This window comes from Pangasianodon hypophthalmus, chromosome 1, assembly GCF_027358585.1.
Source record: "Pangasianodon hypophthalmus isolate fPanHyp1 chromosome 1, fPanHyp1.pri, whole genome shotgun sequence".
NCBI classification, from domain to species: domain Eukaryota; kingdom Metazoa; phylum Chordata; class Actinopteri; order Siluriformes; family Pangasiidae; genus Pangasianodon; species Pangasianodon hypophthalmus.
The window spans coordinates 6,039,307-6,051,258 of record NC_069710.1 but is presented as its reverse complement, the minus strand read 5'-3'; the positions used below and the strand labels follow the sequence as shown (position 1 = coordinate 6,051,258).

General features: G+C 38.9%; 1 protein-coding gene across 1 annotated transcript; it reads right to left on the bottom strand.

Annotated features, from left to right (window-relative positions):
* Positions 1-267: 267 nt before the first annotated feature.
* LOC113526616 (myosin-7) lies at positions 268-11,842 on the bottom strand. Its single transcript, XM_034306394.2, has 39 exons — positions 11,777-11,842; positions 11,532-11,572; positions 11,204-11,414; positions 10,680-10,823; positions 10,428-10,584; positions 10,250-10,277; positions 10,070-10,175; positions 9,883-9,975; positions 9,708-9,771; positions 9,495-9,593; positions 9,286-9,389; positions 8,978-9,116; positions 8,676-8,794; positions 8,454-8,603; positions 8,175-8,345; positions 7,761-8,070; positions 7,577-7,653; positions 7,204-7,409; positions 6,790-6,913; positions 6,534-6,670; positions 6,184-6,439; positions 5,845-6,087; positions 5,595-5,771; positions 5,362-5,507; positions 5,184-5,274; positions 4,717-5,106; positions 4,402-4,528; positions 4,197-4,315; positions 3,913-4,109; positions 3,601-3,784; positions 2,860-3,025; positions 2,647-2,771; positions 2,196-2,504; positions 1,857-2,060; positions 1,474-1,770; positions 1,254-1,358; positions 920-1,015; positions 692-826; positions 268-382 (listed from the first exon to the last, which is right to left on the bottom strand). Exons 3-39 carry the CDS (start codon positions 11,402-11,404, stop codon positions 362-364), a joined length of 5,817 nt encoding a protein of 1,938 aa, XP_034162285.2. The 5' UTR covers positions 11,405-11,414; positions 11,532-11,572; positions 11,777-11,842; the 3' UTR covers positions 268-361.
* Positions 11,843-11,952: the final 110 nt, after the last annotated feature.

The following is an 11,952-nucleotide window of genomic DNA, read 5'->3' as shown; positions in this document are numbered from 1 at the left end:
AGCATTTTCACTAGTGTTCTCAGGCTTTTAGACTCCACTGAACATGCATTATTTTTAAAATAAATAAATTATGGAATACTAAGTAATAAGTAAGGTTGACTTGATATGTGGTGCCTTTTTTGAGGCATTTATTTATTTATTTATTTATTCATTTATTTACCATTAGACTAATACAGTAAGGATTAGCATAAGCTACTGAAGTTGTAGTAACTAAGACCAGGTGCAGTATTGAATTAATGTACAGTAATACACAGTTACAAAACAGTATTCATTTGCACATTGAGTTTATTCTATCCAACTACAGGCAAACTCATGGAGGGTCACAGAAGACAAGCTTTTGAGAAAGGTTCACACGAGAGCTTCACTCTTCATCATGACCTTTCTGTAACACAGAAAAATGAAGAAAAGTATGAATGTTAAAGGTAAATTGGATTTTTGTTATGATGTTCGGCTAATATTTAATTTGTGTAAAGCATGTTTTAGACATATAATCAATTATTTAATAGTTTTGTGACAATTTCTACTACTGTTTAGTTTCTATCATGCAATGTTTGATTAGAAAGATGACCTTCAGCTAGCAAACTGCCAACAGAATATTTCTAAACCTGATAAAACATTTATGAAATTTGTGAGCATTTTCTATTTAAAATAAACATTGCCTAACTATTGTTTTTGCATCTCATTCACTCACCTTGGAGCCAGTGTCACGGCTTTTGGCTCTCAGCTTGTTGACTTGGGATTCAGCAATGTCAGCTCTTTCCTCTGCCTCATCCAGCTCGTGCTGTAGCTTGCGGAACTTGCCCAGATTGGAATTTGCCTGCTCCTCCTGTGAAATAAAAGGTGCATATTTGAAGTGAGAGAATCAGAGGAAACAAATACATATGACAAAAAGGCAACAGGTACTTAAAACATTACTTACAGCTTCCTCTGCAGCTCTCTTGTAGGACTTGACTTTCAACTGCAGTTTGTCTACAAGGTCCTGGAGACGTGCCAGATTCTTACGGTCTTCCTCAGTCTGTAAGAGAGAAAAAATGACACCAGCATGTTGCAGTACCTGCCCAGTCCACTAGAGTTTTCAGAGTTTTTGTCTTCTGAGCTCAAGTATTTAAGACATGTACTTTAGGTACTTAAGTACCTCTAAACTACTTAGGCTGTGTCTTCAAAAACATCTTTCATTACAGGTTGCCTCTGACTTCTCTGGTTAATTTGACATAACATTTTCTATTGTATTTTTACAAAAAACAGAGACCAACCTGGTAAGTGAGTTCCTTGATTCGTCTCTCGTATTTACGAATACCTTTCACAGAATCACTGGCCTTTCTCTGTTCTATCTCCACCTCATTTTCAAGCTCTCTCACCTAAAAGAGAAATAAATCAGTCCAGTGTAAATCTTACGTAGACCAACCCAATAATAATAATACTCTAGATTAATTATTTTTATAATATTTATATTGTGTTTTTTTTGTTACTCACTCTAGCCTCCAGCTTCTGGACCTGCTTCTTGCCACCTTTCATGGCAATTTGCTCAGCTTCATCCAGACGGTGCTGGAGGTCTTTAATGGTCTGCTCCATGTTCTTCTTCATGCGCTCCAGGTGAGCACTGGTGTCCTGCTCCTTCTTCAGCTCTTCTGCCATCATGGCAGCATCAGTGATGGCTTTTTTGGCTTTTTCCTCAGCATTCCTGCACTCTTGGACAGCCTCCTCTACCTCAGTCTGCAGCTGAGCAGTGTCTCCCTCTAGTTTCTTCTTCTGGTTCAGCAAGCTAGTGTTCTACAGTTATATACAGTTATATAGTTATAGTTAAAATATTCTATAGTTCATATTCCACCATATCCAAATTGAAATCTGCATACTACCTGAGAGTGCAGTAGCTGAACCCTCTCACTGACATCCAGCAATTCTTGCTCAGCCAGTTTGCGGCCTCTCTCGGTCTGCTCTACCAGGGATCTCAGTTCATCCAGTTCAGCCTGCAGCAGGTTGTTACGTCTCTCCACAATAGCAATATTCTCTTTGAGATCGTCATTAGTACGGAGAGCATCATCCAGCTGCAGTTGAGTATCCTACAAAAAGTCCACAGTGAAGCCACTAAAGAATCTCTCATTCAATAAGAAAGAGATTTACTTTTAGAGCAGATGCCTTATGCAGAGTGAATTGTTACTTTTAAGCTTTATAGATTTTTTTTGTTATTGGAATACCTTAATATGTCCATGGAGACTCTTGAGTTGTTTCTGGGCCTCAGAAGCCTGCCTATTAGCCTGGCTGAGCTGGATCTCCATCTCATTTAGGTCTCCCTCCATCTTCTTTTTCAGCCTCAGGGCCTCATTTCTGCTGCGAGTCTCAGATTCTAAAGAGCTTTGCAGGGTGTCCACCACTCTTTGTTGGTTCCTCTTGGCCTGCTCCATCTCTTCATCCTTTTCAGCCAGTTTACGTTCAATGTCGGCCTTCACCTGGTTGAACTCCAGTTGGGCTCGCAAGATCTTTCCTTCTTCATGCTCAAGGGAAGCCTAATAGATCAAATAATAATTAGCTACTTCATTCACATCCCAACAACTGATATTTTATCCCAGTGGAATACAATGTAAAATGAATTCTTGCATATATTAGGCAGATATAAATCTTTATATATGCACAAAATAGTCAGTGTACCTCAGCCTCCTCCAGAGCAGATTGAATCTCAGCCTTTTCCTGCTCCAGCTGTTTACGGATTTTCTCCAGTTCATGGATGCTCTTGCCAGTCTCACCAATTTGCTCAGTGAGGTCAGAAATTTCCTCTGTTTAACAAAGTTGACAACAAGTTTGTCAAAATGTGTTTTTGTAGGATAAGTAATAACTATTAATGTGTCACACAAACATAGCAACCTTGGAGGTTTTTGTTCTCCCGCTTAATGGTCTCCAGATGTTCAAGGGACTCCTCATATGAGTTCTTCAGTTTGAAGAGCTCAGTGCTTAGAGATCTGGCCTCCTTTTGGGAGCTCTCAAGCTCAGACTGCGACTCTTCATATTTCTGCTTCCACTCAGCCAGGATCTATTTCATACCAAAAGGTTAAATTACACATGGTCTTTTAAGCCTGGTGGTACCTTATAGTTAGCATTGTTGGATAGAGGATTCATCTGGCTCCATTTCCTTATCAAGATTTACCTTATGACATGCATGTTTATATTTACTTGGAACTAACAGTGAGTTGTATTTTGTAACCTTCTTGATAGTAAAATCCTGCATGAATGTGTCTATAACTAGAGACATGCAGCACTTTAAGTGGAAATTCTCAAACCACAGTTCTCTATCTAGATGTCCCTATTGGTGTAATTAAATATCCCCATTTATTTTAACTACAGGTGAGTGCAACAAAAGTATAAACAGGTTCCTTTGGTGTCATAAACATTCACTTAAAGTGCTGCATATATTTGTTCATGTTAAACATATGCCATGTTTGACTGAAGATTATGAAGTTTGTAAAAAAAAAAAAAAAAGTGCCATTCATGGTGGGTTATTTATAAGTATCATACAGTCTGATGTCAGTTGGGAAATACTGACATTAATATAGATGGAGTTACCTATTTATGCAACCTATACGCAAATGGAGGTTATCATATTGTCACCTTGTCAAAGTTTCTTTGCTTCTTATCCAGAGCAGCAGCAGCAGCATTGGACCTTTCCACATCAACCATGAGATCTTCAATCTCATTTTGCAGTCTGTGCTTTGTCTTTTCCAGAGAGGAACATTTGGCATTGACAGCTTCCACAGCTTCTTCTGCATCTTGTAGACGCTGAGCAAGTTTCTTCCTGGAAGAGAGAGAAGTGTATGTTTCTGGGCATTTCAGTGTGGGCTTTCTGTTCTACAGTAAATGCCATCTTAGTGTGCATAATGGCAGATTGTTACATGGGAATCTGAAAAGTCAGTAGGTTCTTACTTTGCATCCTCCAGCTCTTCTGTTCTCTGGATGGCATCAGTTTCATACTTGGTCCTCCACTGAGCTACCTCAGAGTTTGCTTTGGAGAGACTGCGCTGTAGCTCAGCCTTAGCCTCCTGCTCCTCCTCGTACTGCTCTCTTAGTAGGTCAGAATCATGACGAGCTGACTGCACTGCATGAGCCAGGGCATTCTTGGCCTGGAAAAAAAAAAGAGTTTCGATTGTTTGTTTTTATTTAGTTTTGCACTGTGTGAAAGGTTTTTGAAGCACCAGTTGTAGAAATACCTTCACTTCCTCTTCAAGTTGTCTCTTAAGATCCTCAATCTGTTGGGTATAGGACTGCTTGCTTCTGGTCAGCTGAGAGACCAAGGAATCCTTCTCTTCCAGTTGTCTTGTGAGTTCACCTTGATTACAGATTAGTTTCAGTTACATGTGTGTGTTATATGCAACACACAGAACACACACCCTCATCCCTTAACTTAGTCCTTACCATTCTCTGTTTGCAATTTAGCTTTTTGCATGCTGAAGTCATTGATGCTGCGTTGTCCTTCCTCAAATTTAGTCCTATACTCAGTCATCTGGTCCTCGAGAGTCCTGCACAACTTTTCAAGGTTTGTCTGGACCAAAGAATAAAGAAAATCAATATTATGGAAACAAAAAAGGTGAAAAGCTATATAATATTTGACAGCAAAGTGCTTACTATGGCCTTGGTTTGCCTGGAATAATCACCATATTTTGATGTGTTCCTCTTAAAGATAAAATATACATGTGTGTATATATACAGTGCATAATTATTCATTGTTACCTTGGATTTAACAATCTGTTCCATGTTGGAGACCACATCATCCAGCTCCAGTCTCAGTTCACTCTTCTCCTTCTCAAGCTTCTGCTTCACTCTCTGAAGGTTGTCAATCTGCTCTCCCAGGTCTGCCACACTGTCCGCATGTTTCTTTCTTAAAGTTGCAGCAGTGGCCTCATGTTGCAGGGTGGCCTCTTCAAGGTCTCTGCGCAGTTTCTGGAACTCAGCCTCTCTCTTTTTGTTCATTTCAATCTGGGCAGCAGTGGCACCACCAGCCTCCTCCAGCCTCTCGCTGATCTCCTCCAGCTCTCTTGCCAGATCTGCCCTTTGTTTCTCAATCTTGGCACGAGCAGCTCTTTCAGCCTCCAGCTCTTCTTCAAGTTCTTCTATACGGGCCTAGAGTATAAGATTTTATGGTAAGCACAGAAGGCGGAATTAGAAAAGCCAACTATCCCAGTGAGGTATCAGATTACCTGCAACTCTTTGAGTTTCTTTTGAAGTTGGGCTGCCATTGCTTGCTCATCCTCAATTTTGCTGTTGAGTTGGCTGATCTCAAAATCTTTTCTGTGGTTTTGATAAACATACATGCATAGATGTTTAGTAGTAGTTTATTGTTGCATTATTATTCCATGCTTATTGTTAGCAACCTACTTCTTCAGCCTCTCCTCCAACTGTTGCTTGTCATTTTCCAAGTCCATAATGTTCTCCTGAGTCAATTTTAAGTCACCTTCAAGTTTTCTTTTAGCTCGCTCAAGGTCCATGCGTAGCTTCTTTTCCTGTTCCAGTGATCCCTCAAGCTGAAAAAAACAACATTTTGTTTTGGTATCATAACTCTTTTAGTGAGATTAATATTTCATACCCATAACTGTGCAACAAGTACTAACATCATCAACTTGCTGCTCCAGTTTAGCTTTTGCTTTGGTCAGAGTGTTGACTTTGTCCTCCTCACTCTGCAGATCATCCAGTGTTTGCTGATGAGCTTCCTGGAGAGCTTTTTTCTCCTTGGTCAGCTTGGCAATGATTTCATCAAGAGCTGCCATTTCCTCAGTCAGGTTTTTAACCTGGGAAGTGATAGCAGAATGAATTTACCATCCTATAAATCCATTCTGCAACCATGATTACAGTAGAGCCTACCTTATTTTCAGTGGCATGTTTTTCTTTCTCCACTTTGGCTAGAGTAAGTTCCAAATCATCAATGTCTTTCTTCAGCTCAGAGCATTCATCTTCAAGCTTTCTCTTCTTAGAAACCAACTCAGCATTCATTTCCTCTTCATCTTCCAGTCTCTCAGTCAACTCCTTGCATTTAGCTTCAAGTTGGATCTTGTTTTTGATTAGTCCCTCACATCGCTCCTCAGCATCACAAAGATTATCTTGCTCCTGTTTATACATTCATTATAATGTAGTATAAATTTCTGTTTGAAATCTGTACTTTTGTCATAATGTCAAATATCACAATAATAACTGTAAACTCACAGCCTGGACTTGGAGTTGCAGGTCATTTTTCTCTTGGAGAAGTGTGACCATTTTCTCCTCAAGCTCCTTTCTGCGGGCTTCAGATTTGGCATAGGCTTCTTTCAGCTTCAAGAATTCTTCCTTCATGTTGGCCATCTCCTTTTCAGCCTCAGCTGACCTTAACAGCGGTTTGATTTTGAAGTAGAGTTTCATCCAGGGCCAATTCTTCACACCCATGAAAGCACGGATATTCCACTGGATCACTAGCAAGGCATCCCTACAGAGTCACACAGCAAATTTTAGGATATTTTTAAGCTATTTTATACCAAACAGTCACTCCGTTGAGAATAAGATAATATATATAAAATTACCTCCGCTCAACAATTTTCTGAAATTCAATTCTTGAAAGAAGACCACGAGCCCGGGCCTGAATACCAGTGAGGATGAGAGCAAGACGGTCATCTCTCATCTCCTCAAGGAGACCCAGGAGACCAGCCTTGAAGAACACCTTTGTGATTTAAATCATAACAACAATTTAGAGAAAATACATAATAGGAATGAAATTTGGGCAAGTTTACTTTTCCACCATTTTGTGTGAAACTTTCTTTATTCATTACAAAATTGTACCTTAGTGTGGCCAAACTTGTACTGGTTGTGGTCAATGTCCAAGGATCCCAGCAGCTTTTCTGCTCCCTTTCTGCTGTCAATAAACTGCCCCTCAGGGATAGCAGAAGGATTTAAAATACGGTATCTAAAATAATGAAATAATAACATTGATCACTTTGGAAAGTGCTGCTGGTAGAAGTTTTGGTTCTATTAAGTCATTCAGAGTTGTAAGTATTTCATATGGAATTTCTATAGGCACAAGGGGCAAACTTGTACAAAATGAGTAATTCTGCTGTACTACTGGCAACTATATAATCCTCAGGGTTATTAAATTGCTCTTTGTTTTATTTGGGAAAAGAGGGGTTTCAAAATTATCATATGATAAAGGGTCTCTTTGTGTTACAAGCATCAAATTAATGGGTAATGTAAATGTACCTCTGTTTGAAGTCACCATAGAGGATCCTGTTAGGGAAGCCCTTTCTGCAGATTCTGATGCCCTCCAGCACACCATTACAGCGCAGCTGGTGCATTACTAAAGGATTCTCCATGGCCCCTGGAGTCTTTGTCTCATTGGGGATGATGCAGCGCACAAAATGAGGATGAGTTGATCTCAGGTTGGTCATCAGCTTGTTTAAATTCTCCTAAAGATGGAATATGTAGAGCACATTATACTAAATTATATTATTATAGATATTGTAGATAATGGGCCAGTGGTCCAAAGCTGATCATGTAGATAATACATGTATATATGACAGTTATACCTATGTAATCCTTTCTATAAAAAATTTAAACAAATTCATTATCTCACCCTGTGAAGGGCAGACACAGTCTGGAAAGAAGAACCCTTTTTCTTCTTTTCCTTTCCTTTTCCACTTGATTCCATGGCTATAAGAACAAAATGCATGTCACTATCACATCTTGGAACAAAATAAAACCTTAAGCTCAAATGTTTGTTTCTTTATGACATTCCTCAGGCATCTGAGTCATCTTACCTGAATCAGCACCAGCATAATTTGCAAAAAGGTGAGCAAGCAATTTCATGGTGGATTTCTGGTACAGCCCCACAACAGTTTCATTGAGTGGATCCTTGTTTTTCACCAGCCAGTTGTTAATGTTGTAGTCAACCGTGCCAGCATAGTGAATTAGGGAAAAGTGAGCCTCTGGTTTACCCTTCACAATCCTGGGCTTCTGGAAGTTAGCAGATTTGCCCAAGTGGTTGTCGTAAAGCTTAGCTTTGAATGTGGCATCACTGGCTTTGGGGAACATGCACTCCTCTTCAAGGATGGACATGATACCCATGGGCTACAGAGAATAGAATGAAAACGCATAAGTTTATCTAACCAAACTGCGTTTGTCAAATTAACTTATTTCTAACCTCACATCTTTAAGCTCACATTTATATTTACCTTTTCAATGAGATCAATACAAGCTTGCAAGTCCATGCCGAAGTCAATGAACTCCCACTCGATACCCTCTTTCTTGTATTCTTCTTGCTCCAGCACAAACATATGGTGGTTGAAAAACTGCTGCAACTTCTCATTAGTGAAGTTGATGCACAGCTGCTCAAAGGTGTTAAACTGGAGCAGAAATATGATATCATTATAATATATGAATTATAAAAAGTACATAAAGAAATGAAAAAAAAACCCACTGTGCTATGTTGAAAGAAGCTAAATAAAAATTACATCAAAGATCTCAAAGCCAGCGATATCCAGTACACCAATGAAGTACTGGCGAGGCTGCTTGGTGTCCAGAGATTGGTTAATTCTCACAACCATCCAAAGGAACATCTTCTCATAAACTGCCTTTGACAAAGCACCAACAGCATAGTACACCTAAAAGAGAAAAGTGATGTTACTTTCGGTATCTTGTACTTGGCATGTGTATTTTGTGATAAAGCATTTTACCTGCTGGACGTTCTGTCCTTTGGTAACCCACTCATTTCCTACTTTGACTCTGGGGTGACACAGAGCCTTGATGAGATCGGCAGAGTTCAGGCCCATTAGATAAGCGGATTTGTCAGCATCTAGATTTATAAAACAAATAAGGTTGAAACCAAAATTAAATGATTAAGTGACATCATTTTAGATGCCTAATTTACAACACATACTTTCATCTCAGTAGCAGAAAAACATATGATATAAAATTAGAAAACACTTTGGTTATTCATCTAATCACAGTTGAAATAAAAGGTCGTGTTTTCACTGACCTTCAGTGCCATCAGCCTCAGCCTGCTCCTCTCTCTGCTTCTGCTTGAACTTCATGTTTCCGTAGTGCATGATGGCACCAGTCAGTTTATAGATGCTGTTCTTTTCCTCTTGGGTGAAGCCCAGAACATCAAAAGCTTCCTAGAGCAAAAGAATTGTAGTGTCTCTCTTAAATGTGAGGCATATTACAGCAGCTACCTGTTCAGCAATAATACATCAGCATAGACAGTAGAGTTAAAAGTTAATGTACTTGGGCTTTTTGAACCCACAGTTAACATAGAAAACTCTTTAGAAAACTCTTTTCACGTACATCAGTAGCCATCAGCTCCTCAGCATCATTAATAGAGGCTACTTGAGTCTCTCCTTGGGAGATGAAGGCATAATCGTAAGGGTTAGCAGTGATAAGCAGCATTTCTGTAACAGAGGAAAGAGAGAAAGATATTTTTTGTAACAGGTATGCATACATATGTGTACTGAAATGTACTGATTGCATTATTAATATTGATATTTCTTGCTGACCTAGCAGCTCAGGTTTCTTCTGAGACAAGATCTGATAGAAGATATGGTAGTCTCTCTCAGCTTTGAGCTGGAAAGTCACACGGGATTTCTCTAGGAGATCTGTATCAGCCAGAATAACAAGACAAACAGTGACCAAATATAGTATTGACATCACTCACATGTTGAAAACGAATACGAATTCAGAGAATTAGTTTACTGAATGAATGCCCTTACAAGTCTCAATATCAGCAGAGGCAAGCTTGCCAGTGGCACCAAAGTGGATTCGGATGAACTTGCCCTATTATAAAGTTATATTTAAAGTATATATTATAAATAATGCATAAATAAATCATGAAAAAGGCACTAAAAGTGTTGATAAAACACATCATTAGTAACAATAGACACTCACAAAACGAGAGGAGTTGTCATTTCTGATGGTCTTGGCATTACCAAAGGCTTCCAGAGCAGGATTACACTGGATGATTTGATCCTCCAGAGTACCCTGGAAAGAAAACATAAAAAATTATTGTTATGAAAAGTCATTTTTCATGCAGTGGTCAATGATGATATGTGTCAGATATGATTTATTTTTCAACCTTCTTGTCACTGGTGTCCTTCTTGGCAATACCACCAGCAGCGATACTAGCAAAGTACTGAATGACTCTCTTGGTGTTCACAGTCTTCCCAGCACCAGATTCTCCACTATAAAAAGAATTTCATTTTAGTAAAATGATATTGTAAAATTGTATTGTATTATATTAGCTCTAGGAACTTACGTGATGAGAATAGACTGGTTTTCCCTGTCTGAAACAAAGAATGTTTTGAATTTATAAACAAAGTTTCACAGATTGAGGTGATGAAACCATAATTTGTAAAGCAATTTCATCATGTGTGTTTCTATCATATCTAGTGATTACAAAAACACAGTCTACATTTCGGATAGGTTATGATTACCTGCCAGCATGTACTGGTAGGCGTTATCAGAAATGGAGAAGATGTGAGGAGGAGCTTCACTCCTCTTCTTGCCTCTGTAGGCAAGAACAACTTCTTGGTTGTACACTGGCAGCCACTTGTAGGGGTTGACAGTTACACAGAAAAGTCCTGAGTAGGTCTGTAGAGAAAGAAACCAATGTTTATTGTCTTAAGAGCCATACGACATAAAAGTTATAGTCCTTATGAGTGGAGAAATTCACATGCACAACTCACGTAGATCATCCAGGCTGCGTAACGCTCTTTGAGGTTAAACAGCACAGCAGGTTCGTGCAGGAAGGTGAACATCGCCATGTCCTCGATTTTATCGAACTTTGGCGGATTCTGAGGAAGAATGTCTGCTTCCTTGACAGTCACAGTCTGCAGAGAAAAGTATATTGTATGTACAAAATATGCCATAGTTTATGGTAGCCAAATAACTTTTTCTAATGATTTTAATTCATAACCTTTGAAAGTAAACATTTATATTTACAGTAAACATTTTGTGCTTTCAATATTTGAATATTATTTAGATAGGATGTTGTAGTTTTAGTTGTGATTAAATGTATTATAGTTTCTGAATAAAAGTCCTTTATAAGCAATTGTATTTTGTTTAATATGTTGGATAAAATTTGTTGCTGAAAATAAAAAAACAAGTAAATAAAGACTTTGTATTTTTCCTTTCTACTTTTACACATGCAATTTCTATATCAGTGATGTCAGATATCAGTGGCCTTCTGTGGAATGATTAACACTCTTACCTTTCCCTTAGATGTTTCACAAGTGACTTTGTCACCATCCCGACTACTGACTGTTGCCTTAATGTACTCTTCCTCTGCATCGGGAACAAAGCATTCCTTCTTCATGTCGAAGGGCCGAGTCTGGGCCTCTAGTCGCTCCTTTTCTGACTTTCGCAGATAAGAAGCTGCAGCCCCAAACTCTGCCATCTGAGTATCCGACATCTTTCACCCTCTGATTAGTTCAAGAACATTTATTCTTTTGTTAAATCTATTCGTCAGATGAACCCAAGGAAAGTAATGTATTTTTTATTGCTGTGTAAGTAAAGCTCAATCTTTTAAAGCCACTTACCTTTGCTGTTTCCCCTCTCCAAGAGTTGATGATATACTGCCCTGAGACGATACAATCAGAAAATATGAATTAATGTAACATCTGAATCACCTAGGTTTTACACTGTGACCAGCATCTGTCTAAAGGAGACAGGACTAAAGCTTATCTCTCAATTCTTAGCCTGGAATTTTTTCTAAATAAAGCCCCTCTCTAAAAATGCATTGCTCTTGGTGCTCAGAGAGTCCTGGGCTTCTCAGACAACTCACCGTTAGATGACACAATTCAAAAAACCTTTAGTGAGTTGCTCCTCTCTCCCTTTTATAATGCAAAGGCTTCTCTAAATATGGCTGTTGGCACCATATAATGCATTGTACTGTCTCGATATGGTGAGGGACCTGATAGCACAGAAGGGGGGGTTGGTATCTTTTGTTCATGTATTTTA

Coding starts and splice junctions, on each gene's coding strand:
- LOC113526616 (XM_034306394.2), bottom strand. CDS start 11,404: ATGTCGGATACTCAGATGGCAGAGTTTGGGGCTGCAGCTTCTTATCTG. Junction 8,346..8,453: donor CTGGCTTTGAGATCTTTGAT/GTAATTTTTATT, acceptor TTTCTGCTCCAG/TTTAACACCTTTGAGCAGCT. Junction 3,785..3,912: donor GAAGAGCTGGAGGATGCAAA/GTAAGAACCTAC, acceptor TCTCTCTTCCAG/GAAGAAACTTGCTCAGCGTC.